The sequence below is a fragment of the Syngnathus leptorhynchus genome, chromosome 18 (assembly GCF_054491065.1).
Source record: "Syngnathus leptorhynchus isolate UIUO chromosome 18, UIUO_Slep, whole genome shotgun sequence".
Taxonomy (NCBI): domain Eukaryota; kingdom Metazoa; phylum Chordata; class Actinopteri; order Syngnathiformes; family Syngnathidae; genus Syngnathus; species Syngnathus leptorhynchus.
Window position 1 is genome coordinate 977,514 of NC_141212.1, and position 27,055 is coordinate 1,004,568.

At 50.8% G+C, this 27,055-nt stretch overlaps 4 protein-coding genes across 4 annotated transcripts; all 4 read left to right on the top strand.

Moving 5' to 3' along the window:
- Nucleotides 1-56: 56 nt before the first annotated feature.
- rfx6 (regulatory factor X, 6) lies at nt 57-4,817 on the top strand. Its single transcript, XM_085938275.1, has 20 exons — nt 57-231; nt 518-680; nt 751-874; nt 959-1,020; nt 1,121-1,198; nt 1,278-1,305; nt 1,429-1,536; nt 1,599-1,676; nt 1,776-1,889; nt 1,968-2,017; nt 2,089-2,248; nt 2,314-2,458; nt 2,523-2,632; nt 2,723-2,840; nt 3,216-3,338; nt 3,415-3,596; nt 3,652-3,923; nt 3,999-4,291; nt 4,360-4,557; nt 4,629-4,817. The coding sequence occupies exons 1-20, from the start codon at nt 57-59 to the stop codon at nt 4,763-4,765; spliced, it is 2,718 nt and encodes a 905-aa protein (XP_085794401.1). The 3' UTR covers nt 4,766-4,817.
- A 5,089-nt stretch (nt 4,818-9,906) lies between these two features.
- vgll2a (vestigial-like family member 2a) lies at nt 9,907-11,627 on the top strand. Its single transcript, XM_085938129.1, has 4 exons — nt 9,907-9,981; nt 10,761-10,983; nt 11,042-11,515; nt 11,584-11,627. The coding sequence occupies exons 1-4, from the start codon at nt 9,907-9,909 to the stop codon at nt 11,625-11,627; spliced, it is 816 nt and encodes a 271-aa protein (XP_085794255.1).
- A 2,836-nt stretch (nt 11,628-14,463) lies between these two features.
- LOC147042120 (adenylate cyclase type 3-like) lies at nt 14,464-19,141 on the top strand. Its single transcript, XM_085938276.1, has 19 exons — nt 14,464-15,081; nt 15,168-15,317; nt 15,385-15,527; nt 15,598-15,709; nt 15,773-15,900; nt 15,985-16,143; nt 16,211-16,463; nt 16,522-16,598; nt 16,664-16,822; nt 16,890-16,977; nt 17,039-17,155; nt 17,480-17,745; nt 17,805-17,886; nt 17,968-18,126; nt 18,195-18,341; nt 18,405-18,524; nt 18,587-18,707; nt 18,771-18,895; nt 18,962-19,141. The coding sequence occupies exons 1-19, from the start codon at nt 14,464-14,466 to the stop codon at nt 19,139-19,141; spliced, it is 3,204 nt and encodes a 1,067-aa protein (XP_085794402.1).
- A 490-nt stretch (nt 19,142-19,631) lies between these two features.
- On the top strand, nt 19,632-26,668 carry LOC147042121 (WD repeat-containing protein 26). Its single transcript, XM_085937964.1, has 14 exons — nt 19,632-20,454; nt 21,241-21,340; nt 21,554-21,610; nt 21,838-21,974; nt 22,047-22,144; nt 22,233-22,389; nt 22,474-22,612; nt 22,690-22,830; nt 22,921-23,040; nt 23,126-23,271; nt 23,371-23,449; nt 23,521-23,650; nt 23,768-23,962; nt 24,039-26,668. The coding sequence occupies exons 1-14, from the start codon at nt 20,099-20,101 to the stop codon at nt 24,062-24,064; spliced, it is 1,881 nt and encodes a 626-aa protein (XP_085794090.1). The 5' UTR covers nt 19,632-20,098; the 3' UTR covers nt 24,065-26,668.
- The last annotated feature ends 387 nt before the right edge of the window (nt 26,669-27,055 follow it).

The window sequence follows — 27,055 nt, forward strand, 5'->3', positions numbered from 1 at the left end:
CCTTCTTAGGAACCAAATGATCAGTAGCTTCTTATTCTTCTACAACAAAAATCCAAATGTCCCCTGTGCATGGTGTGACTATGGCGACGAAACACAGCCGGGAGACTTCGGCTGCTGACGGGCTTTCACCTCTTCACGCTTTCAACCAAACTTTGTGTGGTTCACAATCACAAGTCGACGCAGCCTTCCATGGACACTTTCACCAGGATGATGAGTCTGCCATCAAATCAGGTAAGGAAAAAAAATCAAATAATTGTAATTATTCCCATTGCATTGCGGTTCAAACCAATGACAATGTGTTATTTGTACAAATACAGTAGGTCCATTCTCTACTATTTTGCTGTTATGTGGAGTCTAACTTGTCAAGGTCTTATATTGGATTTGTCTGGAAAAAAAATGACGCCGACCAGCCACCAGGCGGTGCTAAAAACATTGTCCAAGTGTATTTTCCCAGTTATGACGTTGGAAATTGGGCCAGAACTTGTGCGAGAGGCTTCAACATGCCTACTTTCCACAGAGGCTGAGGACAGCAACGAAATGGCGTCCTCAGAGGAAGACCAGGATGTGGACCAGGACCAGAACGAGGAATCGAGTGCCAAAGCCAGTTTGGCCTCCCCCAGGAAAAGCATCAACAAGATGAGTAAAGACAAGAAGAAGCAGACACAGCTCACGTTGCAGTGGTGAGTGCCGATGTTGCTTATGAACCATCAGCATTGTGAGGATGTTGATTGTTGTGGCGCCACCTACCAGGCTGGAGGAGAACTACATTGTGTGCGAGGGTGTGTGTCTCCCTCGCTTCATCCTCTACGCTCACTACTTGGACTTCTGCAGGAAAGCCAAACTGGAGCCTGCCTGTGCTGCCACCTTTGGAAAAGTACTTTTTGTTTATCTTCCGGAATGTGTCAATTCTGACCATCATTGTCCAACTGTTGTTGTTTTTTTTTGTTGACCCAATCAGACCATCCGACAGAAGTTCCCTCTCCTCACCACAAGAAGACTGGGAACCAGGGGACATTCCAAGTAAGCGACGCTTTTGCCACCTTGCTATTTTTCAGTCATTATTTGGATGTCCAAACTACAATCATTGTTTTTAGTTATTGATCTGGGTGCTACATGACAGGTATCATTACTACGGCATCGGCATCAAAGAGAGCAGTGCTTACTATCACTCCGTCTATTCCGGGAAAGGTTTGACCAGGTATTTACACGCCTTACACTCACTGATTTCATGGGACACACACTATTTCATTTTTTTAAATGTTTTTTCTTGTTGGCAGATTTTCCGGAAGTAAGATGAAGAATGAGGTAGCGGCTTCTATGATTTTTTTTTTTAATGGAGCATAAGCTTCAACTTTATCACACACTGAAGAGTAAGATGTATTTTGAATAACAGTCACGGAATGATGCCGACATGGATGTTGCGTGCAGGGAGGCTTCACCCGGAAATACTCCCTCAGCTCCAAAACAGGAACGCTGCTGCCGGAATTCCCCAGCGCTCAGCATCTTATTCTGAGGAGCAACATCTCCAGAGAAAAGGTTGTTAAGGGAAGACAAAGTTGTTGGCTAAGTCCCCGCGTGACATGTTGATGTGTTTCCAGGTTGACACGCTGATCATGATGTACAAAACTCACTGCCAGTGCATCCTGGACAACGCCATCAACGTCAACTTTGGCGAGGTGACGCACGGCACGGCCCGGCCCGGCCCGGCACGGCCCGGCCCGGCACGGCCCGGCCCGGCGAGCGCTCCGACGCAGCTGACGCGTCTTCTCTTCCAGATCCAGAATTTCCTGCTGCACTTCTGGCAGGGCATGCCCGAGCACCTTCTGCCGCTGCTGGACAATCCCCCTCTGGTGGACATCTTGTGCGTGTGCGACTCCATTTTGTACAAGGTGAGCCGCCGGAGCGCCTACGTTACTAATTTCATGAAACGTTTTGTTAGTATTTTTTTTGTGTGTGTATGTGCTCAGGTTTTGACTGATGTCCTCATTCCCGCCACGATGCAAGAGATGCCCGAAAGGTTTGCTTAGCAACACCTGCACCGCGATGGCGTCGTGTTTCCTCGCTAACGGCGTCTTTGACCTTTGTCAGCCTGCTAGCGGACATCCGCAGCTTTGCCAAGCACTGGGAACTGTGGCTGGCCTCCTCCCTGGACAACCTCCCTGGATGCCTCGCCGCCAAGAAGCTGCCCATCGCGCGTCGCTTCGTGTCCTCCCTCAAGCGGCAGACGTCCTTCTTGCACCTGGCGCAGGTGAGGGCGGGCGCATCCGACACATCCAATATGGCGGCCGCATCACAGCGTGCCGGTTTTGCCAGATCGCCCGTCCGGCGCTGTTTGACCAAAGCGTGGTGAGCAACATGGTGGCCGACATGGACAAGGTGGACCTGAACAGCATCAGCCTGCACTCGCTGCTCAGCATCAGCGCCAACGCCGACCAGCTGCACGACGCCTACTCCGACTGTGAGTCGCCGCCGCGTGACCGAGCGGAACTTTGCGTTTGACGTCAAGCGAGTGTTTCCCGCAGACGAGGCCATCGCCATCTTCCAGGAGCTGAAGGAGCTCCTGAGGAAAAACGCCACCGTGGAGTCCTTCGTGGAGTGGCTGGACACAGTGGTGGAGCACAAAGTCATAAAGGTCTTTGGGGTAACTCCACGTCAAGTTCCGTAAGGGGTCGTTTTGGGGCGCCCTGACCTTGTCGCCTTTTTGATTTTGGCTTTTGGTCAGCCGGGCAAGCAGAGCGGCCGCTCGGTGAAGAAGCGAGCTCAGGACTTTTTGCTGCGCTGGAGCTTCTTTGGCGCCCGCGTGATGCACAACCTGACGCTCAACAACGCCGCCAGCTTCGGTGAGTCGCTGAGACCTCTCGCTAATCATCCCGAGGCTCTATTTTGCGCTCCTCTTTACACAGCCGGCCGGCCGGCCATAAATAGTAATCATTAAACAGTCTTATCTCGGGATGGTGTGCTGGCTGTTCAAACATGCTGCGCGAATAAACACGCACGTGCGCACCAACAGCTGACGTCCTGCTGGGCCAAGCGTGCATCAACGTGTAACATTATTTTAGTCAACTTGTTTGGATGACTTCATATATTGTTATTTCTTTGTATTTCTTTGTTTTATTTGTATTATCGGCTTGAATTCTTCCCGTTCTTCCCTAAAGTCGACTCCTCCCGCCTCACCAGTCTGCTGTTGAGTACGTAACTATGTGGATGATGTTCAGGTTCCTTCCATCTGATCCGGATGCTTCTGGACGAGTACATCCTGCTGGCGCTGGAAACCCAGTTCAACAATGACAAGGAGCACGACCTGCAGAACCTTCTGGACAAACACATGAAGAAAGAAGGTGGGCCGAGCTCACGCCGGGCCATCTTTGTTTGCGTGGATGGATGGATGGATGGCTGACTTTTTCTTTCTCTCAGGAGCCAGCAAAGCCACCTTCTTGGCATCTCCCAGTTCCTGCTTCCTAGCCAATCGCAACAAAGGGGCGTCCGTCGACCAATCGGTGAAGAGCGAGGCCTCGAGACGAGAAGCGTCTCTGGCGGTGAATTGGCAGCGAAGGCTGGACTCGGGCACCGCCGCCATCTTGCCGCTGTCGGATTCTGTGGGCTTCCCCGGTGCAGGTACATATGCGGGGAAAACTGCAAAAGTCCTGAAAGTGGCCCGTTTCAGCCAGCGACATTCTTGCAGGCGCTTCGGCCGACTTTTGCGCTTCTGTCATGACGCCGCCCACTTCTCCGCCGGCGCTGGTGCACAGAAACTCGGTCATCAACCAGGGGAGCCGAGCCCCGACTTCTTCCTGTTCCTCTTTGTCGTCGTCCTCGTCCTACCTCTCGGCGCCGGGCAACATCTGCGCCGCCTTCCCGGAGACTTTGTACCCCTGCTCGGCCTACTTCCCTCCGACCGCATCCGCCTACCAGCCTGGACTCAGGTCAGCTTCAACTCTTTCTTTTTTTGTACAGCACCCCCTTCAGGTCACCATATGACTCTTCTATTTTGTGCGGAGGCCCGAGGCAGAGAGCACGTTCTCGTCTTCCGTCCCGACGTCCTCCTTAGCCTACCAGCTGTGTCGCTACCCGAACTTTGAGGACCAGCAGCCGGCCGCCAAAGACTTTTTCTACGGGGACGCCCATCATTTGTCCTCGTCCGCCGCGGGTCCCGCTTGCTACGGCTCCGTCTCGGACGATCCCGGTCTGGAGCCGGCTCAGGTCCTGGATGGCGCCGAGGGCATGGCCTTCGGACTCAACCACTCCGCTGGCGGCGGCACGGGCCAAACGTATTCTGCTGCGGCTCCAAGTGGTAAGCAAGCGTATTTTCTTTAAGCATATAAGGATAGAATCATTTTTGATATTTTTTTTCCCCCCCAGATTACTACGGCAACGGCAGCTACCTGGAGGGCCAGCGGATGGCGCCAGCGGTAGAGCAGCACGTGTCGGTCATCAGTGGCGTCAGCCCCCTCCTGCTGCTTCGCTCGCCGTTCTCGGACGTCCACGACCCCCTCAATATCCTCGACCGGCCCGGCAGGAAGAGCGGAACCTTCTTCAGCGACGTCCGCAGCGCGCCGGGTGAGTGAGCGAGCGAGCGAGCATCTCTCAAGACGTCCGTCTCGCTAACCGTCTCACGTGTGCTCCTTAAGGGTCGGCCCCCTGCATGTACGCCGTGTCCGCCGCGCAGTTCACCTCCCAGGACGCTTCCTTGTCTCAGCGGCGGGACCCAGTTTCTTCGCTGCCCCCCATCGACACAGTCTTTATGGGTGCCCCGAGCGTGCCGTGACACCGACCTCGTCCACCTGCCGGCGTGCGCGCGGAAGGACGATGCCTTAGACATGGTGACCCGGCGGCCATGTTTTTCCATTCCTTGCCTTGTAAATCCATGACATTTAGAATCTCGTTTTTTTTTTTTTTTTTTCTTCCTCGGGCTGCACTTTTGACGATAAAGGTCAAAATATCTGGGACTGTGATTTGCCAGTCATTTCCTGTCACATTCTGCAGATTTGATGACACTGCAAACATGAATATACCTCAAATGAAAACTATTCAAATCAGGTAACCCAAATGACGCTCTTGAAAAAAAAGAGGCGGTGAGGCCACCGCCGCCGCCGCCGCCGCCGCCTCCTTATCTGCCGCCTCGGTGGCAGATGGCGACGCGTGTGCGTGTTACAGCGCGTTACAGCGCGTTACACCGTTAAGTACTTTTAATTACACGGTCAATAATGGTGGCCCACAATTGGCCCGCTGCTCGTGTGAAAACAACAGAAGGCCCAAGGCAAACTTTGGGACAATGTTTAACCGCAAGCACACCCCAGATGACCATGTCGAGTAAGGCTTCATTTACGAAAAAAATGACTTGTGGCTTCAAAAAAAATAGCAATCGAAAAAAGCTTGTGCTTTCTGAGACAACTCAGGAAGCTGGAGCTCATCCTGTCTACTCTGCACCTTCATCACTGTCTGGTTCGGATCGCCCACCAAACAAGACAAGCGCAGACTGCAACGGACAATCAGGATTGATTGAATGATTGATTGATTGACTGATCAATAGCAAAGTTGAAAGCGCGTCTTTGACAATTTGCAGAAAGGACACGCCTGCATCATGCAGCCAACACTAGTTCTGATCATTAATGAACGTTCTGCTTCAAAAAACAAAATCAGACGGGAATCAATTTATTCCAATTGGATTGGAGGCGGGGTATATTATGCAAATGTCTGATTTGGCTAGCAAAATTAGCACTACAGCGTTGACCTTTCAAAGTAAAATGGAGTTTGCCGCCTCGTATCGCCGGGACACGTTCTCTTGCCTGAACTCAAACGAGTCTACGTGTCAACAATCCACAAAAGCATTCCCACGTCGCCACGAAGGCGGCAAAGTTTCGAGCGGCTGGCGGCGTCGCAAAGTTCTCAGCGGCCTTGCGCGTAATTTCTTTAAACAAGCTTCTCGAGTGCGTCTTTTAACAAATTCTTGGCCGCCCGCCCACCCGCCCGCCGCAAAGCGCCGATGATCATTCAGTAACAAGTATGTTTATTGGAGTCGTGTCATAGAAAGATGATTCTGAATGCATTTGAAAAGCGAAAACATTCCCCGCCCGCCTAGCCGCCATTGTGGCCCTCGTCCTTGTTGCTGTTTACTGTTCCGTTGGCGCGCCCGTCGCCTTCACGCAAAAGCGCCTCTCCACTTGCTTCACTTCTTCTGTTCCCTGTTGAGGGACACAAAAGCTCTGCCTTGGCAAACAGCATAATGTTCCAAACAAGTCACGCAAAAAAAAAAAAGTCAAGTAGTGTGAGTTGGGAAGTTACAGCGACCTGCCAAAATCAGTAATATAGACAAATTATACGATTTTTTTATATAGTTTGATGCCTTCCACTTGTTAAACTTAGTTACAAATACTTTTGAAAACATTCCTTGGTGCTTGTTTTCATTCTAGCTATTCAAAATGCTCACTAGCTTGCTAAAAAGAGGCCAAGCATGCTCGCTTCAGTTAACGTTTGGGAATAGGCGTCATTATTTAAGAGGTTTACCTTATTTATTTTTAGGCTTTTTAATTAATCCGGTGAATCTTGTCAGGCGACGGAGATGAGATTGTCGTTTGCCGAGCCCTGCCGCCTCGCTCGCCCGGCCCGGCCCGGCCCGGCCCGGCCGTCTACCTGCGCTTGAAGAAAGAAGCGCCTTGCACTTTCCTTCCTTTCTGCTTGTGGCTGACCTTCTATTGTGAGTTGCTTGGAGACTGGTCACCCAACTCTCGTCCCTGGTCGTACCGCCTCCTCCGACCCCCCTCCCCTCCCTATTTGGCTTACCCCCTTCACGGCGGGGCCCTCCTTTTATTCGGCTCGCATCTCAAACGCACGCTCGTTGTCTTGTCTTATTCATGGCCGCCGCCGCGGTTTTGGTGGTGTCGGGGTAACGGGCGACACACACACACACACATGCACACACACACGCACACACACACACACACACACACACACACACACACACACACCTTTATTCAGAGCATTTTCATTGTCCGGCCTGGTTCATTCATGCACGTCTTTGGCCTTGAGATGGAACATGACGGCTCATTATGCTCCTCGGTGCATTTTTATCATCGATCGGTCGCTGGCGCGTTTGTGCCCGCGTGACAATCGGCGCAAAACAAAATGGCGTATCGATCAGGTCTCACTCTGCAATTTTTTTTTTTAATTAGGTTGTTTTTTTTGAAAGGGGGGTGGGGGAGAACTAACACAAGCGTTTTTGACTAGCGCTGCACCTGTGCCGCCGACACTGAATGCAAGCCACATGTCACTCACGACGGCTCTTAACGAGCCAATTTATCCGGTAGCGGCGAGGTCCTTGGCGAGTCTTTTCATCGACGAGCTGAAGGAGGCATCCCGCTCGCCAAAGAAAGAGGCACACTGGCCAAAGGGACATCTGCCTGTCTGTCTGGCGGATTTCTTGACGCTTGTCCTCATTAGGGTGACTTTAGTACGCCTTGGAATGGTCGCCCATATTTAATATGGCGGTAAGAAAAAAAAAAAAAGGCTGTTTTGCCATAAGAATACAAAATTACAAAAACAAGTCCCTCAGCTAACGTGATTAATTAAAACCGGCGCATACGTCGATAATGAGCCTCGGCTAATGAAGCCCGCTCACCCTCGGGGGGGGGGGATTCAAGGTGACCGCGACGTCCGCGCAGGCCGGAATGTTCATCAAGCGCTTTTCATCCCCGGCGACCGAGCGCTTTTTCGGCGTTGTGTCCCAGACGAGCGCCGGGCAACGAGAATGCGCCTTTTGCTTTCATCCATTCATTCGTAGAGAAATCATCCGATGCGGGAAAGCAAATCAGAGCTGCTGGCTAATTAGCATCTTTTGGTGGACCGTTCTTTTCCTTCAGTCCACTTTCGGCCATCTTGGTCGTCTGTATTTCAAACCTAAAGTTGCCCTCTATTTTGTTTTATTAATTTACAAAGTCTTTCAATTCTGTTTGGATAGACATAAAGAGAAATATGTGCGGAGAAGAAGAAAAAGGGAAAGTGGAACACAAAAAGGTCAGCCAGGGTCGTCATATTTTTTTTTTTTCTCTCTTCTCAAAGCAAGCGTGCCGTCATTTAATTAAAACAAAAATGGCTGGGCGGCTTTATAATGTCGACACTTGCCGAGCTCACAAAGAGTCAAGTTTTCGCTCGGCGGCAGTCAGAAAAGGAAGGTCAAAGTCAATTGAGGACTTTTTTTTTTGTCTTGTTGTTACTTTCCCATTTAATTTTGGCCTCAGCTCAAGCGTATTATGGTGCGGCGCCAGCACAAGGGCAAAAGCGCTCGCAATATCCACTTTGCAATTTTCTTATTCAAAGAGCAACGTTTCTGCCAGAAAGGATTCAGGGTCTGCCCGCTCGGGGGCACCTATCACGGTTTTTTTTTTGGTACCGCACGTGGCGAAAATCCCGACGCCAATTAAGAATTCCAATGTAAGCGCGAACAATACAAAAGACTGATTGGCTGATTTGTTTTCATTTAAATTCCACAAAAGAAGCCGAAATCTCATTTGTCCCCTTTAGCCTCGTTCAGTCCTCATTGCTTCTTTTTGACCTTTGACCTTTTACCCCCTTTGGCCGCGTTTGTCCATTTTTTTGTCCCCTTTTTGTACATTTGCTGGCCCATGAGTACTCTTTTGCTCTTTCTTGGCCCTTTTTGGCCCTTTAGTCCCCCCATCAGATCTATTTTGGGCCCCCCTCAGTCCTTCTAAATTCACTCTGGTCCCCATTTTGGCCCCTTTTAGTCCCTCTTTATCCTTGTTTGGGTGCTGCTGCTGCTCCTTCTGTTGTGGCTGTTGACAGCTCCAGCTGTCTCCTCCTTTGCACGGTCAACACACACACACGGACGCAAAGTGCACAGCTTATAATGTAGCAACATAGTTGAGCGCAATTATCGCTTACAAGGAAGTAAGCACGACTCAATAAAATGCCGTCAATGCTATTCAAGTTGCGTGCGTGTTCAATTAGATCCGTTAATGAATATTTCCTGTCGTATGCCAAGCGGGCTGAGCTCAAACAAACATGGCGAGAGGCACGCCAGGCATCCTCCGGCCTTAACGAGCCTCACCACGGAGTGACGAGCGCACTGCGCCCGCTATGCCCGCTATGCCCGCTATGCCGTTAAGAATTTGGACTATCTTCGCCCGCCGCACTGATGAACGCTGCCAGCCAACATCACTTAGAGGGAAATGAAGATCGTAGCTAAAAGTGGCATTTTTTTTGACACGTGAAATGACAAAAGTATTGGGACGCTTAAGAAATATGTTCTTGCCCTTGAATCGAGAGTCGACGAGACCGTCAAAACCAAAAGGGAGGGGGAGGGCATGCTAAACTGAAATGGTCATTCACTGCTTTTCTTCTTTGTCTGTCAAAATGCGTTTTCAGTCTCCACGCCTGAGAGTGCACGCACGCACACACCCGAAGAGACGAATGGCCGTCCTTGGCAGGGATGCGATCGTTGGTGGGGCTTTGCTAAATGGAGGGTCACGGTCAACACGTGAAAAAAAAATGGATCTCTGTCCTTCCGTCCATCCTTTTCAGGTCTGACTTATCAAATCTGTGCGGTTCTAAAATCTTGGCGGATCAGTCTGTCGGTAGAAGTGCGTCTGTTCCTTCTGTCTGTCTGTCTGTCTGTCAGTCTTGCCATTGTGAGCGAGCCTGCAAGCGGAGCGAGGTGGAGCCGGCCGGGCCTGCCATTGGAGGGCGGATCCCCGCTGGCTTTGTGGGCTGGGTCTCGGGTCCTGGAGGGGGGCTGGGCTCCGGGGTGGGCGTGAGTTAAGTGTGGCCGCCACCGCTTAGTTTGCTGAAGGACTGGAGGAGAAGAAGAAGAAGAAGCGGCGGCGGCGGCTCTGGAGCAGCTCCTTGAGCGAGCTTCAATGACGCCCGGCGTGGCGACCCGCTGACACCTCCGCCATGAGCTGCTTGGATGTGATGTACCAGGTGCTGGCCGCGCAGTCTTACTTCAGCCCCTACACGCAACACCAGCAGGTATGCACGCACGCCACAACAAATTGTTTGATTCCAAAACAGCTACAAAATGCATTTTTAAAAAAGAACGTTTTTTTATTTGTATTTATTTACTTCACTGAGATTTCTTTTTCTTAGGCACAATGAAAAGAATAAAAAATGATTGCGTTTTTTTAAAGACGTGCTCGGCTTTTCCTGAAAAGTAAATTGCACTAAAACTTCATTTTTAAATGTTTATTATTTTGGAAGAGCGACCAGTCAAATCACATCTTAACAAGATGTTTGATACTTCCCAAAAAAAAAAGAAAAATCATTTAGTGTCACTCAATGACGCTCGCATTCAACTTTTTGAAATTTCAACCGGCGGCGGTTCATCGTTCATTTTTGCATTTTTAAATTGGCGGAGGTGGATGGGATCACTTTTTCATTTTTCAAATGCCTTTTGTCCCTTTTGTTGTACGCCGGCGGCCGTCCAGCCTTCATCAGCCAATTAATTAAGTCTTGAAAAATAATCAAGGGAAACGGCGCAACATCTGAAAGCGGCTTTTGGATTTTGACATCACGACTTAGAAGATTCTCATGAATGCTTATAATTGATTTCATCCAAATAACAAACAGCTTGCTTTATTTTTGTAATTGTAATTTAAGATCAAATGTACAATCCACTTTTTTAATTAAAATGGCTTTTTTTCTATTCATCTCCTTTATCGACAAATTTTGGACCTTTTTTTGTGTGCGTAAGGTTTGAATTGTAATTCAAGAAAAAAAGGGTCGGCTTTCTCTCTTATTTGTGATGGCAGAAGCTGACCTTGGACTCCAAAATGGACGGGCGTCCCCTCGCCGCCCCCACCATCAAGGAGGAGGACAAGGAGCTGCCCCCGGGGGCCGAGTACTTGAGCTCCCGCTGCGTCCTCTTCACCTATTTCCACGGGGACATCAGCGCCGTCGTCGACCAACACTTTAGCCGTGCGCTCAGCTACGCCTCCTCCTCGTACCCCCCCGGGGGTCACAAGACCCTCAAAGGTATGCGCTTGTAAAAAAACATCCAAACAAAATTAGCAAAACGCGCTTGTCCTTTCAGATGCCTCCTTCCCGATGAGCCAGCGAAATTTCCCGCCGTCTTTCTGGAATAGTTCCTATCAGTCGTCGGCGCCGTTCTCGCTGGCGAGCGCTCTGTCGGCCCCCCACTCGGACCTGGCCTTTTCCGGGGGCGACCCGTACGCGCTCCACGGCCACCTGCACCAGCCCGGCCCGCCTGACGCCTGGCACCCGTCCCACCCGCATCACCCCTACTCGTTCGGCGGCGGCCTCGGCGCGCAGGGCTCGCCGTACCCGCGGCCCGCCGTGCACGAGGTGTACGGCGCCGCCTTCGATCCGCGCTACGGCTCGCTGCTGGTGCCCTCCGTCAGGACGCATCACCGCCTGGCGACCGGCGGAGGCTCGGCGGCGCACGCCGCTGCCTCGCCGTGCGACCTGGCCGGCGGGAAAGGCGAGTCGGCGGCCTGGAGCGGGACTTTCTCCGCTGTTGGAGAGATTGGACTCAACATGGACGCAGGTGAGGGAGGCACTTTTGAAATGGCGGCGGCAGCGGCGGCGCTTTTGACGCTTTGACTGTCCTGGCAGGTCTGCAGACGCAGGACAAGAGCAAGGACTTGTACTGGTTCTAGACACACTTGACTGGGCCGGCCGGCGGCGCCAAAGCAAAGACGCTTTCCGCCTTCGTTTCGCTTCTTCACTCTGACGGACAAATTGAAGCTGTACTTTGTGATGTCACCGTGACGGCGCTTTCAGCACAAAGGGGGCGGGCTCTCAGGTGGGAAAGGTCGCGACCTCCTTACTCATTGACAAGGTTTCCGCCGGTCCTGGAACGCAAAGGGGTCGGGTGGGCTTTGGGGAGGGTGGCGCTCGCTCGCTCGGCTATTTGAGGCCACTGGCTGCCCCCCCCCCCCCCCCCCCCGCGCAGCTGTCAACGACAACTGTGCGTCAACTTACCGCACACGCACGACACACCAACTTTGGAAAGGAGAAGCATTTAGTAAGGCAACTTTGGTAAAAACAATTTGTGTGTGTGTGTGTGTGTGCAGTGCAGCTGCGACCTTGTAAATATTTAATTGTGTTGCTTAAACTGACCAATAAATGAAGCAAAATGATTCCGAATGCTAAATCTGATTTCTTTTGTCACAGTTGGCGTTAGTTGAAGCAGGCAGGTCGCTCGTGACGACAGCCAGGAAAAAAAAAAAAGAAAGAAAAAAAAAAATCCGGGAAGAGAAATTTAATGTGCCGCAACCAAAGGTAACGGCGTTGCTAATGCCAGCAATTCATTTCCAGAAAGGAAGGAAGGAAGGAAGGAAGTCCAAAATGAAGGTAAATGTCTCATCAGCATCAAGTCATGGTTGGTTTTTATTGACATCATTTCTAATGGAAAAAAAAATTGAATTTGATGAGAATTACATTTTTACAATTGAGGAAAATGTAGAACTATTTTAATATCACACACCAAAAAATGAAGCAGCATGAAGTAACAAAAATAAAGCAGCATTTTTCTTCCCAATTTTCAAGCAACTATTACATGAGGCAGATTTTTGTGAGAATTATTTGACATTTGTTATCCCCCAAAATGAACTTGTCCCCTCAAAAGCATCCTCCTCTTCCTTGTGTGATGTCGACCATGAACGCAGGATGGAGGCGAGCGTCGCGATCGGGTTTCTCGCCGCGCCAACGAGGTTTTCAGGTCCGACCGAGCGGAACCCGACTCGCCTCGCACAATGGACGGCCGGCGTTCCCGCGCATTCCGCACATTTCCACAGATGAAGAAGGGGAAGTAGAATCACTGCTCACTTTTTTTTTGTTTTAGGAAAATGCCAATCTCAGAGGAAATACTCAAATGAAATGTTTTGAACAAAAATTCAAATCACTAGTGTAAAATAAATAAAAAATGTTTAAAGAATAATAATAATAATTAAGCAGCACCGATATTTTCATCTTGTTTGAAATACCATTTGTTTTTCTTGAAGAAATTCCAAATCGTTTTTCTCTAACAATTTTTTTTCTTCCTCTAAAATATTATTTTATTCCTGTAACCTTAGAGAAGAGGTTATTTTGCATGACGGTTGAGGACTAATATATTTGTATATTTATATAAAAACAATTATTTCTTTTTATCTTTTGCTTTTTTTTTCAAACTTGCAGCCCAATTTCACTCACGTCAGACCCGCAGGAAGTCGTTGAGCGTCAACAAACAAAAGCTTTGGATGGACCTGAAACCCGAGAGCAAGCCCACCTTCAAACCTCACAGCGAACCTCCAAGACCCTTGGCCCATTTCCTGCCCACAAGTGTCAACAGGTAGCGCCGGGCCTCGGGCTCTTTGTGTGTGTGTGTTTGTGTGGATTTTGTCCGTCTGTTGTCGGAATGTTTTGAAAGAAAAATTGCCCGAAGCTGAACGATCCCGGCTCAGCAAATACAATGCCAAGAAAATCCCACAAACGAGCACAGCAAAAAAAATCCGTCTTTGGTAGGGAAAGAAAAAAAAGAAAATAAATACCGAAAAAAATATCATGTATTCTATAATGAATATATATTTCCTATATGTATGAGGGACAGAGAACAGGTGCACATAGTTTGCGTCAGTGGAAGCCAGATTGATGAGGAGCCTCACAGCAGCGGGATTCTCTTACACTTCTGCTAGGACAGCTGGGCTACTCTACTCCCAACTCCTATGTGTGTGGACTTGCCCAAAACACCACGCACGCCTTGTGATGATGCCACAAGTCACAAAAATGTCTGTCATTCAATTATTAGCGGCCGTTAGCATCAATGGCAACAACTTTCGTGGAGCCTCTGCCAAGCGTCACTCCAAATCTATTTTGATTTTGATGTACATTTTTGGATAACGCTAATTGGTGGAGAATGTCATGAAAGGAATCGCCATGGAGACCAGTCATTGGACCTGGGACACCGGGGACACGGTGGCTCTGTGGGTGAGTCGGCGCTTTGCTTTTTCAATTGACCAAATCAACAATCCATTTTTTACATCGCTTGTACGTTCCAAACACCAAACAGACTTTTTTGGTTTTGCCCCTCGGAGACAACGCTTGTTAAAACTCTTGATGAGCGTCGGCGGCGTGCTCTTCGCACCGTCGCTGTCACATTTCCCAAGACGCGGCCGTCACTTTGGTTTCATCGTAGCAACAGTAACAAAGGATGCGAAAGATGGGGAGGGCCAGAGGGAGGGAGGAAGGAAGGGAGAGAGAGAAAGAAAGAAAGAAAAAAGTAGCGGATCATGTCGTCTTCCACACGACGGCTGAGATTCTTCCACATTGAGGAGTTCTGCCTTCAAAGGTAAGGAACATGGCAGAAGATGCTGAAGCGTGGATGGCGCCACCTCTGAGACTTCAGGCGCGACTTCTAACCAGCGCCGCCAAGACTTGATCATCCGGAGATCGACGAGCAGTGACTCCCTGAAGGATTATTCTTGCAGTAGGAGAACTTCAATCCCAGTCCAGATGTCTAACAAGGTCCGTCAAGGAGACACGGAGGAGCCGGCCGAGCGCCCCCGCGATGTGACGCCGCTGGGGCCCGGCCGTGGCCCGCTATGGAACGTCCGATCGGTTTTCAGGCCCGACTCCCTGGAGAGGCTTTACCAGAATTACTTCCGGCAGAGGAGGCAGCAGAACATGCTGATGCTGCTGACCTTCGCCGCCCTCTTCAACGGCTTCGTGGTGGTCACGTGCGCCGCCGTGTACACGGAGCGCAAGCGGGCCATGCTGGCGGTGGCGGCCGTGGGGCTGGCCGCCGACGTGGTCTTCTACGAGCTGTACCGGCGGCGGAAGCTGCCCGGGTCGACGGTGTCGCGAGGCGCCGTCCCGTACGTCTTGTGGCTGATGGTGAGCGTCCACGTCCTGTGCTACACGGGGCTCAACTTCGGCCACGTTTCCCACGCCAGCGACGCGGTGGGCTGGCAGGCCTTCTTTAGCGTCTCGGCTTTCCTGACTCTGCCCCTCAACTTGTCGGCCCTGCTCCTGCTCTCGGGGCTCTCCTGCGGGATCCACCTGCTTCTCCTGGGCCTGACTGTGGCTCAGAGATTTGAGGAGCACTTACAAGGGCCCGTGCTGGTCAGGCAGGTAAGTGCAGCAGAGAAGAATCTGGGCCATCCGTTTGATGAGGCTGAGCCCGCCGTGCAGGTTGACCTGGCTATCTCACTCGGCAGCTCCTGGCCAACGCCATGCTGTACCTGTGTGCAGCCGCAGTGGGGGTGATGTCATACTTCATGTCTGACAGCAAGTACAGGATGGCCTTTTTGGAGGCACGCCAGTCCCTGGAGGTCAAAATCACAATGGAGGAGCAGAGCGCCCAGCAGGTACAGGAACACTCTGTGCCCGCCCGTTTCATCGTGAGTGATTGTGGAAATGATTGTAACCACGCAGGAGGAGCTACTGTTGTCCATCCTGCCCAAGCACATCGCCGATGAGATGTTGCAGGGTATGAAGAACCAAGGCAATGAGAACCAAGTCCAGGAGCAGCAGAAGCAGTTCAACACCATGTACATGTACCGCCACGAGCACGTCAGGTGAGCCCCGAGTCGGTTCTTCTTCTTTCTTCGGGGCCGGGGCTTCAAGTCTTGTTCCCGGTCGTCGCAGCATCCTGTTTGCCGACATAGTGGGCTTCACCCAGCTGTCCTCCACCTGCAGCGCTCAGGAGCTGGTCAAGCTGCTCAACGAGCTCTTCGCTCGCTTCGATAAATTGGCCGAAGTGAGTCCGCTCCGGCCGTTGGCGACCCGACCCCGTGTGACCTCTCTTGTCGTCCTCTCCAAGCGTCACCATCAGCTGCGGATCAAAATCCTGGGCGACTGCTACTACTGCATCTGCGGTCTTCCGGACTTCCGAGAAGATCACGCCGCCTGCTCCATCATGATGGGACTCTCCATGGTCGACGCCATCTCGTGAGTTTCTTTTAGATTCTTTTTTAGATTCACCTGCTGGCCCGGAAGACAAGAACATCGAGTGAGCTTTTGCTCCTGCGTCAGTTACGTGCGGGAGATGACCCAAACGGAGGTGGACATGCGAGTGGGGGTCCACACGGGAACCGTGTTGGGAGGAGTGCTGGGTCAGAAGCGCTGGCAGTTTGACGTCTGGTCCACCGACGTCACCGTCGCCAACAAGATGGAGTCGGGGGGCGTTCCCGGGTGGGTAGGAGACCTCTGTGGGTGTTTTCTTTGGAAGTTCTGACAGCTTTGCCTCCATGTGCTGCAGACGAGTGCATATTTCCCAGAGCACCAAGGAATGTCTCCACGGCGAGTTTGAACTGGAGCCGGGAAACGGCGGCCAGAGATGCGAGTACCTGCTGGAGAAAGGCATCGACACTTATTTGGTTCTGGTTCCTAAAACGGTAGAACCCAAGAGAAAAGTAAGCGTGGTGTCGACCCGAAAATCCTGGCAGTTGATCAACACCGCGTCGAACGGGAAGGTGGTTTCGCCGTCTCCGGTCTCCGAGTCCCATCAGGAGGTAAATGGTACCTTAGCGGATGAGCTTCTCTTGCTTGATTCTTGTTGTTCTTCCTCAGCGGTACCGCTTGGTAGGAGAACAAGTCATCAACGCGAGACTTCAGCAGGAGCTCCTGGAGAGAGAAACACAGCAAATGTGAGATGGTTGGGAGCAGATCTTTGTCACTTGACAGCTCCATCCATGTTTTTTTTTTCCTCCAGACTGAAGAAGCGGATCCATCCCGTGTGGCTGCGCTTTGCGGACAGCAAGCTGGAAGCGCGTTACTCCTCGGAGAAGGAGAAGCGCAGCGGGGCGGCCTTCTGCTGCTGCGCCATCGTCCTCTTCTTCATCACCGCCATGGAGGTCTTCATCGACCCGCTGTAGGTCCGCTGGCGCCGTTTATTCCTTCAGATCCGGTTCCAGGTGGTTCCTTGTTCATGTCTGCAGACTGGTGGTGAACTACGTGACTCTGGCCGTCGGAGAAGTTCTGTTGCTGGTCCTCACCACGTGCTCCCTCGCCGCCATCTTCCCGAGGGTAAACGCGACACGTGACCTTCGTATTTGGCCGTGTCATCCTGATCACGACGGACGTGTAGGTTTTTTCCAAGAGGTTGGTGTCCTTCTCTTTGTGGATCGACCGCACGCGATGGGCGAGAAACACCTGGGCCATGGCGGCCATTTTTGTCCTCACCATGGCCGTGATGGCTGATATGGTAAGATTTGGAGCGGCTACCCGTCCGTCTATCCATCTTTCCTCACTTGATTGCCTTCTCTCCCCGCGGGCTCCATTAGTCGTCTATCTCGGCGCCTGCAGCCTCATTTGCGGAGGCCCCGGCGGAGCGTGTAAAACACGCTGCTGCCTTTTAGCCACCTGACAGAAATCAAGAAGAACCTCAAGGGAACCTCGCAAACTGTCAGATTAAATAGGAGAAACATCTACTTAACTCATTCACTGCCAGCCCAGTTAATATCTTTGACGTCTATAATTGTCAATGGCACTGAATGACTTCATTAAATCCTTTTTTTTTTTTTTTTAGCTCAGCTGCGTTCCGCCTCACTTCCGGTTGGTCAACGGCACGTCGGACGTGGCGCTGGACGCGCTGGGCGAGTGCGCCGAGAACCCCAAGCACTACAGCTTTATGGGCGTGATGTTGCTGGTGGCCGCCGCCATGCTGGTTCAGGTCAGCCACGTGATCAAGCTGAGCCTGATGCTGCTGGTCGTCACGGCGACGGGGGCCGTAAACATCCACAGCTGGCGAGACATCTACGATCTCTACGACTTTGTGCATTTTGCATCGTACAGGTGAGAAATTTCATTGAGAAGACCCTTGGGGCCTTTCTGATAAATTGATCTTCTTCCAGAACCTCCATGATACCGTCCAAGTACCTGATGACGGTGATGACCGTGGTGATGATGGTCAGCCTCTACCTCTTTGCCCGCCACGTGAGTGAGCCGCTTTTCGCTTCCCACTGGACAGACGGATGCCCGCCGACCCGTTTCTTTTCTTTTCTTTTCTTGCCACAGTTGGAGCGTCAATCCAGAGAGTTGTTCCTGTGGAAGGTGGGCGTGCACGACCAGAAAGAGAAAGTGCTGGAGATGAGACGCTGGAACGAAGCGCTGGTCACCAACATGTTGCCCGAGCACGTGGCCAAGCACTTCCTGGGCACCAAAAAGAGAGATGAGGTGTGGCGGCCTGCTGGGCCATCCGCCGATCGGTCTTTGCGCTGACAGACGCGATGACATCATTCCAGGAGCTGTACAGTCAGGCGTACGAAGAAGTAGGCGTGATGTTCGCGTCCATCCCCAATTTCTCTGACTTCTACACAGAAGAAAGCATCAACAACGGAGGCATCGAGTGCCTCCGGATCCTCAACGAGATCATCTCCGATTTTGACAGCGTGAGTCCCCGTTGTCCCGAGATCAAACTTTTCAAAAACCGTCATCTACATTTCCGTCAACAGCTACTCGACCGGGACGAGTTCCGGACCATCACCAAGATCAAGACAATAGGAAGCACCTACATGGCAGCGTCGGGCCTCACCCCGAAAAGCAGCGTAAACGGACACGGCGACCGTCACAAGGTTTGGAGCGCCTCGACGTCCCGATCCGACCGGCGTCCTTACCAATTTGTGTCGTCGGGCAGCCGGAGGAGCTTCTGGAGCACTGGCGGCACCTGGCCAATCTGGCTGACTTTGCTTTGGCCATGAAAGTCACCCTGGACCACCTCAACAAGCAGTCGTTCAATAACTTCATGCTACGAATCGGTCAGTAGAAGTACTTGGGTGAAAAGCGCATCTGCGTTTCTGTTCATATTCCAACGTCGTCAGGACTTAATAAAGGTGCCGTTCTGGCCGGCGTGATCGGAGCTCGTAAACCTCACTACGACATCTGGGGGAACACGGTCAATGTGGCGAGCAGGATGGAGTCCACCGGAGTCATGGGGAACATTCAGGTACAAAATGTCTGCACGTTTTTTTTTTAAATGTAGGAGGCCCCAATATTTTCGGGCTTTCCCCAGGTGGTGGAGGACTGCTTCGACATCCTGAAGTTCTACGGCTTCCGCTTTGTGCGAAGGGGACCTATTCATGTCAAAGGGAAAGGCGAGCTGCTCACCTTCTTCATGAAGGGCAAAGAAAAAAACCCAAGCGACCTTCTTCCACAAACCACTCTTCCGCACCAAGTGGTGCATGTTTTTTGATGTACAGTCCATGCAAAATGTTGGTCACAATGTTCTGTAGCTATGATAATGACATGTAGACCAACTTCATACAAAAACAGTTGTACAGTAAATGCTGCCACTTGTTTTACAAAGTGCCTGGTTGTCATTTATACATTTCATTCAATTGTGTATTTGTACGTTTCATGAAACAAGTTTGTACTGTGTTGTTGTTTGCATGCAAGAGTAATGCTGGGCATTTTTTTTGTTTATTGTTTAAAAGAAAGCACAGTCATGGGTTTTAAAGTCAAATAAATGTGCATAAACAAATAAAACACATTGATTAAATCACTTGAAGCAGGAACCAATAGCAACAGGTTCCACAATCCACTGCCGAATATACTTGGAAATGATCAATGCGCTATAAAAGTGATCATTTTTGATAGTGTCAAAAAATGCGAATGTATTATTTATATCTGTGATGTCTTTTTAAATAGCGTACGGAAAAGTCAAGCGTGACAAGTCCCTCAGCGCACGCACGGTTGGTTCAACCCGGAAACTTGGTGGTGTAGGAATTTCCGGTGACGTCAGAACGCCAGGCCTCCATTAGAAGTGCAGCTGTTTGGAGAGAAACAACAACAACAAAAACGGGGCCGAGAGACGGAGCGGCCAACTGTGACAGTCCGCTCCGAGCTCGACCGACGCGGCCTCCAGTCTGGAAGTTGAGCCTCCTTTTCCCACCCGGAGCACCGCCGGCTTCTAACCACGGCCGCTCTCGGTGAGGAAACTCTGGCCTCCGCTTCCTCCTCCTCCGACTCGGACACCGGCGGAGCGTCGCCGCCCCCGCGGAAGAAGCACCGAGCCTCGGCGGCGGAGGGAGCAGGAGAGCCCGGGGCTTCAGCGGTTGTGCCAGGCCTTGCCGGAGTCGTCTTGGGTCTCGGAGCCACATCGACCATCCACTTTAACCGCAGCGCCGTCGGCCACGTGAGCAGCAGCAGCATGCAGGCGAACGGAGCGGGGCGAGAATCGGCCGAGCTTTCCTGCCTGGGCGCCGCACAGAACAGCGAGTCCTCGTCGGCGACGGCGGCGGCGGCAGCAGCGACTGGCGGCGGCGGTGATGGTGGTGGGGCGCACTCCAACGGGTTGCTTCGCCTGCTTCTCTCCCCCGCGGACAACGGCAACGGCGTGGGCACCAGCAACGGCTCCTCGTCGTCCACCTCCACCGCTTGCGGGACCTCTGCCGCGGCCTCCTCTGGCTCGGAGGTGGGCTCGTTGAAGAAGAAGAAGCGGTTGTCGCAGGCGGAGGAAGATGTCATCCGGCTTATAGGGCAACATCTCCACGGACTGGGGCTCAAGTAAGTTGCGTGATCTTGTCATGTTGTTGTTTTTTTTTGCAAAGTGCGACACGGTGGCTGCTTGTATCAATCGCGAGCTATTCGTGCGCCTTGGCTGGCACAAACGTGGGGGGATGGGTCCAAATGTTTCACTGGTTCGCTCTTCGCAAAGAAGGCAAGAAGAAGGCAAAGGGGTCCATCTTGCACAATAACACTTAGCCGCTTAGCATGCTAACCAGCCCCAGTCTTCCCTCACCTGCCGTGTTTACACAGCAAACACAACACTTGGCATGGAAATACACATTGCAACCAGGTTTTAATTGTTATTATGATTATTATTATTAGGTTATCACTACTTTTTGTGGGTTTTCTGTCAGGAGTACATGACATCATCTGTCGTCAGTAACGTTTAACAATATTGAGCTCATTATGCAATAGGAACCTTTTAGGGTTGTGCTTTTCCGACATTTCGCTTGTCACTAGCGGATAACGTCACCTTTCTGAGGCTGAGTGAGAAGTCTGTTTTAAAATGCAGTTTACAAGCAATCAGTGACAAATCCCAGCCCCCAAATAATATAGTTGTAAATGAATTGATTCCTTTTCTTTCGTTCTCCATGTGAAAGTCCTCATGAGTCAGATAATTCAGCACACGAGTTGATCATCAGGTTTCATCGCAAAGTGCCAATCTCTGTAAACATGGTCACAATAGTTAGCGTGACTAATGGCGCATACTTCAGATCAAGGTGGGGAGGATAGTGTTTACGAGGTCTGGCTCATTTGGCCGATTGGCTCCTTTTCTCTGTGCAGTCAGACGGTGGACCTGCTGATGCAGGAATCGGGCTGCAGACTAGAGCACTCGTCGGCCAGCAAGTTCCGCAATCACGTTATGGAAGGCGAGTGGGACAAGGTCAGTTTGCCGGGGATAACCATCTTAATCTGGGGGAGGGGGGGCGAGTTGTCATTGTACACACTCACAGGCCACAACATACATATTGACATCCCTCATAAAGCAGAGGCGCCCCCCCCCCCCTTTTGCCCCCCCCCCTGTCCACCCAGCCCACTGACAGCGCGAGTGCGAAAACTGCTGTGCTCAACGTTTTTCCTTTTTGTTTTGGTCCAGGCTGAGAATGATCTCAATGAACTGAGAGCACTGATGCATTCGCCCAACGCCATTGTGGTAAGCGGCCTCTTCGCAAACCTGAAGCGGGGCTCCATGAATATGCTTCTGGAAGAATTCGGACCCGCGCAGAGCTCCTATTTGTTGTTGTTGTTGCTGCTTCCGGAATGTTTTTCCATATAGTGCAATGACAAGATAGTTTGCTCCAATTGTCCACTTGACTGAATTAGAAAATTTGAGTAGCCTAAGAGACAAGCCGAGGCTTCAAGAGTTGTTGTTTTCTCCAGCGTATGAAGTTCTTGCTGCTGCAGCAGAAATATTTGGAGTACTTGGAAGATGGTAAAGTCCTGGAGGCTCTGCAGGTGCTCCGCGGGGAGCTGACGCCGCTCAAGTACAACACGGACCGCATCCACGTGCTCAGCGGGTACCGCTCTGCTGTTCTTAAGCGCTCAAACATAAGTCCGCACACCCCACTGACGTTCTTCCCCCGCGCCAGGTATCTCATGTGCAGCCACGCCGAGGATCTAAGGGCCAAGGCGGAGTGGGAGGGCAAAGGCGCGGCCTCCCGCTGCCGACTGTTGGACAAGTTACAAAGTGAGGGCGCCGCCATTTTGTCTCCTCGCCGCTCCCGAGCGGAGCCCTAAGAGCCGCCGGCGCTCTGGCGTTTGTGTCCTGCCTGTAGCGTACCTGCCGCCGTCGGTGATGCTGCCCCCGCGGCGGCTGCAGAACCTCCTGCGGCAGGCGGTGGAGCTGCAGAGGGACCGCTGCCTCTACCACAACACCAAGCCGGACGACAGCCTGGACTCGGTGTCGCTGCTCGCCGATCACGTCTGTAGCAGGTCCGCGCTCGCTTTCTCGCGGCCCTTCTTTTGTCATAGGGGCAAAAAAAAGAAAATATTTTTCCCCTCTGTGTTGCCCCACAGGAAGCAGTTCCCATGTTACACGCAGCAGATTCTGACTGAGCACTGTAACGAAGTTTGGTTCTGCAAGTTCTCAAACGACGGCACCAAGCTGGCCACCGGCTCCAAAGACACCACCGTCATCGTTTGGCAGGTGGACCCGGTGCGTAAACGCAAACGACGAGCAGTTGACACACACTTTTAGCCTCCATGTTAACTGTGATGCCGTTGCGCACTCAGGAGAGCCACCAGCTGAAGCTGCTGCGGACTCTGGAGGGTCACGCCTACGGGGTCTCCTACCTGGCCTGGAGCCCCGACGACACCTACCTGATTGCCTGCGGACCGGACGACTGCTCCGAGCTGTGGCTTTGGAATGTTCAGGTAAGCAAGCGCCCGTGTTTGTGCTTTTACCCCAAGCTCCAAACACTTGATTGTTTCTTCCCTGCGCCCGTCGTTCTGCCTTTTGACCAGACGGGGGAGCTGCGCACCAAGATGTCGCAGTCCCACGAGGACAGTTTGACCAGCGTGGCCTGGAACCCGGACGGCAAACGCTTCGTCACGGGAGGCCAGAGGGGGCAGTTCTACCAATGCGTACGTCCGCCTCACGTGCACGTCGGGTCCCTCGAAGAGAAAAAAGTCTCTTGACCCTTTGCTGTCGCTATGTGTGTGTCCTCAGGATCTGGACGGCAACCTGCTGGACTCGTGGGAGGGCGTGAGAGTGCAGTGCTTATGGTGCCTGAGCGACGGCAGGACGGTGCTGGCCTCGGACACCCACCAACGTATTCGGGGCTACAACTTTGAGGACCTCGCCGACAGAAACATGTACGCAAACGGCTACGAAACACAATAGCTGACCAAACGAAATGATCCTAGACCAAGTAAGCTCTCACTTCACTGTGCTGCCATTTGATTTGTTTGCAGAGTCCAGGAGGACCATCCTATCATGTCTTTTACTGTTTCCAAGAACGGAAGATTAGCTGTGTTAAATGTAGCAACTCAGGTGAGCAGACGTTGGCGCTCTCGTCCGAGTGTCGTCCGGCGGCCGCTAACGGAGGCTTGACCGTCCGCTAGGGAGTGCACTTGTGGGACCTACAGGACCGAGTGCTGGTCAGGAAATACCAAGGCGTCACGCAGGGCTTCTACACCATCCACTCCTGCTTCGGAGGACACAATGAAGACTTTATTGCTAGCGGCAGCGAAGGTGCAGTCCGCTTGCTGTTTAAAACTTTAGTACCAACTCTTTCCACGAGGTGGTGCTGTTGCTTCTTAACCGGGCAGTTGTCGATGACATTGCCGGTTGTGCGCATTTCCTCCGCAGACCACAAAGTGTACATTTGGCACCGGCGGGGCGAGCTTCCCATCGCCGAGTTGACGGGCCACACGCGCACCGTCAACTGCGTCAGCTGGAACCCCACCGTCCCGGGGCTCATGGCGTCCGCCTCGGACGACGGCACGGTGCGCATCTGGGGGCCGGCGCCGTTTCTCGACTCGCAAGAGGCGGACACGCTCAACGGTATTGACAAACGGGGGTCAGGGGGGGGGGGGGAAGCCGCATTCAAACATATGAACGTGATGTTGTGTCTCCTCAGAGAACGGCAGTACCATGGACAGTTGATGGACACTTCTCTCCCAAGAGCCACCAGTACTCCTCCGTAAATATCAATCTTAGCACCCACCCGAAACATATGTCGAGGCAAAAAAAAAAAAAAAGGAAGCCAAGACAAAACAAAGAGACTGACACCGGGATGCAGGAGTGTCTCGAAGGACCTTGATGATGGCCAATTTGGTGTCCTCATCTAAAAAATAAAATCCCGCCCCCGTCAAGCGAGGACATAGCCCCTCCCCCAAACGACCGAGTCAGCAGCAGAGCCCCGCAACCTCCCCGCCCCACTTCCTCACTTCTTGTCATTGGATGACGCCGCCGTTTGGGTGGAATTGCACCGTCAACCTAAAATGCACAATCACCTTCACGGCTGAACTTCAGTTGATCTTCTCTCACAACTTGTGTTGTGAATTTTGCCGTTCAGCAAATTGTGCAAAAAGCAAGTTGCGGTTCGGCTGAAGCTCATGATGCCAATGGGTCCTCAGAAGAACAACCACCAAGGACAACACATTAGGTACAGTGGTGTTGTGGGCTCACTTTTTTTTTTTTTTTTTTTTTGGCGAGCCCACCTTAGGAAGTTACGTACAGTACAATACTGTTGAGTGCAATTTTTCTTATGGAAAAATATGTGTTGAGATGATCAGAGCGTGTTCGCTGATTGATTGAATGAATGCAAGGCAACACTGTTGTGCATTTTAGGTTGCTTTTGGAAATTTCACCCAAAATGCCCAACATAGTTTAATATTGTTATGTCGGCCCCCCCCTTCTCATTACAGCACGCAACGTTTACAGTGTTTTTATTTTCTTTTATTTTGCAACCAACAGCCCAAGCGTCAATTGTTTCCTTGGGTGAGCCTCATCTCGAATCCACTTTAGCATTTCTGACAAAACAAGCAAGGACGGTCCGAGCCAAACTCCCCCCCCCCCCCCCTCCTCACCCACTGCGCCCCCACCTCCCCCTTTTTTTCTTTACATTCGCTGCTGCTGCACAATCGCATCCGTCAAAACGAGGAGGATGCCGCATATCAGTGTGCATGTGTGTGCGCGTGTGCCGAGGAGGAGGCCATTCACTTTGGCGACAAACTGTGACCTCCCGCCAAAAAAAAAAAAAAAAAAAAACGTTACGTGTGTGCGTGGGTTCGAGTGTGTTCAGTTCACACCAGCAAAACATTTTGCCCCCCTTCCAAGCCTTCTTAATCCCACAGTCAAAAGTTATCCAAAGCCCTCGGGACCTCCATCTGTGGAACAAAACCGTAATACTTGAGAGCCATTTTGTATTATTACTTTTTTTTTTTTTTTTAATCTGGGATTTATAATTCTTATTTTACACTAACTTCACGTGGCATTGGATGTGCACTGTTGACAGAAGTTGGAATAAAAACAGTTATTATTTTTAAACTGAGGTCGACGATTATACCGAACGGAAAAAAAACAACTTGCAGTTTCTAAAAGACACAAGTGCACACAAACAAATCGACCGTTTTCCTTCTAGTCATTAATTTGCTGTAAAGTGGGCCATTTAATTTGAGTGAATTCTTCCCCCAATGACTGATTTTTCTTCTTTTATTTTCCCCCCCCAAATTTGCCTGTCTGTCCGCCAGTCGTTTCCATTGGTCAGCCTCCATTCAAAAGCTTTCTTCTTGACCCCTTTTTCAGGGTCGGTGACGTCGATTTTTGCCACAGACTGGGATACAGTTCAAAGGAACGTGAAAAGTTTCCAAAACAGTGCTTTTCTGTCTTGTTTTTATTGAATATTTTGTTATTTTATTATTTTTTTTTTCCACATATTATATCTCCCTCCCCTTGTATGATCATATTAAAGTATAACCAGATATTTGGACTCTTTCTTTTTGTTTTCTGTTCTTTTTTTGTGTTTGGTTTTGACACTAAAAAAATATGCACAGTAACACCGGTTTGGAAGCGTGTTACCCGAAAATCCCATCAGGTTGAAAATAGCCACCCCTCGCCTTTAAAAAAAAAAAAGAAACATGGATTGCTCGTGCGTGTAGCGGACTGATGTCTCTGTGTGCCATTCTCCATGTTTGTCAAAGCCAAACCATTTGAAAAGGGACGTTTCACAGCGGGGTCTGATCACAGCTCATTCCAAATCCTGGACAGCAGAATGGATTTCAAAATGGGGAGCTATTATTCTGTATCTTTTTGTACTCTTTTTTTTTTTTTTTTTCCCCCCACTGTCACACTAGTAAGTTCTGCTAGTGCCTTGAATGGATTCACTGGTGAGGAGGACATCAAGTGAACACAGATGACAAGGAATAATTGCGAGAAATAGTTCCACCATACGCTGTCTGTATGCAATCTCTTGTCTCCTCTTGTTGATTGAGATTCATTCTGATTTCATGTCTTAGACTCTAGACATTTGGATGGAGGGGGGTACCAAGGGCTTACTGGAGCATCTTTTAAGTTCCTTGAGCGTGGGGTAGGAAGTGTGCGCGTACACGCGTGTTGTTGTTTTTTTGTGTAAGGGGTGTGTGGGCGTCCACGTGGTATTTGCAATTGTGATTGTATTGTTTTGTATTGTTGTGTAGGAAAAGTGTCATGTATGCCTATTTTCAATAAAGTATTCAGGGTTTTGAAAATCAATATGACCCAAACAGATTTTATGGCCTTTGTTTTGTTTTGTTTTGTTTTGTTTTGGGGGAGGAGCTTCTCTTAGTTTAGATGACGTGATATATGACGTCTGGGCTCCCAACAAGCCCCGCCCCTATCGTCATATTTCATTTGCCTGTAGTGATGTGGATTCCAGTTCTTTTAAGTGAACTGAATCTTTAGAATCAGCTCACTCAAAAGATTCGTTCAAACCAATCGTTCAACAAATCGCCCCCCCCTACACACACCCACTGATCCTTTTTTTATTATTATTATTTATTTATTTTTATAAATCAAATAATAAAAAATCATGGTCAAAAATTAACATCAATGTTTGTTAAAATAATAATAATAAAAGTACATTTCAAACCAGCAATCTAATGTGAAATTGCAGTA

What these genes read in the sequence shown, in the direction of transcription:
- vgll2a (XM_085938129.1), top strand. Translation starts at nt 9,907, where the DNA reads ATGAGCTGCTTGGATGTGATGTACCAGGTGCTGGCCGCGCAGTCTTAC. An exon ending in CCTACACGCAACACCAGCAG is followed by an intron (nt 9,982 to 10,760) that starts GTATGCACGCAC and finishes TTGTGATGGCAG; the next exon opens with AAGCTGACCTTGGACTCCAA. An exon ending in TGGACTCAACATGGACGCAG is followed by an intron (nt 11,516 to 11,583) that starts GTGAGGGAGGCA and finishes CTGTCCTGGCAG; the next exon opens with GTCTGCAGACGCAGGACAAG.
- rfx6 (XM_085938275.1), top strand. Translation starts at nt 57, where the DNA reads ATGTCCCCTGTGCATGGTGTGACTATGGCGACGAAACACAGCCGGGAG. An exon ending in GCGACTCCATTTTGTACAAG is followed by an intron (nt 1,890 to 1,967) that starts GTGAGCCGCCGG and finishes GTATGTGCTCAG; the next exon opens with GTTTTGACTGATGTCCTCAT. An exon ending in ATGCAAGAGATGCCCGAAAG is followed by an intron (nt 2,018 to 2,088) that starts GTTTGCTTAGCA and finishes GACCTTTGTCAG; the next exon opens with CCTGCTAGCGGACATCCGCA.
- LOC147042120 (XM_085938276.1), top strand. Translation starts at nt 14,464, where the DNA reads ATGTCTAACAAGGTCCGTCAAGGAGACACGGAGGAGCCGGCCGAGCGC. An exon ending in GCACCAAAAAGAGAGATGAG is followed by an intron (nt 18,127 to 18,194) that starts GTGTGGCGGCCT and finishes ACATCATTCCAG; the next exon opens with GAGCTGTACAGTCAGGCGTA. An exon ending in GAGTCATGGGGAACATTCAG is followed by an intron (nt 18,896 to 18,961) that starts GTACAAAATGTC and finishes GGCTTTCCCCAG; the next exon opens with GTGGTGGAGGACTGCTTCGA.
- LOC147042121 (XM_085937964.1), top strand. Translation starts at nt 20,099, where the DNA reads ATGCAGGCGAACGGAGCGGGGCGAGAATCGGCCGAGCTTTCCTGCCTG. An exon ending in GACCTCGCCGACAGAAACAT is followed by an intron (nt 23,272 to 23,370) that starts GTACGCAAACGG and finishes ATTTGTTTGCAG; the next exon opens with AGTCCAGGAGGACCATCCTA. An exon ending in TATTGCTAGCGGCAGCGAAG is followed by an intron (nt 23,651 to 23,767) that starts GTGCAGTCCGCT and finishes TTTCCTCCGCAG; the next exon opens with ACCACAAAGTGTACATTTGG.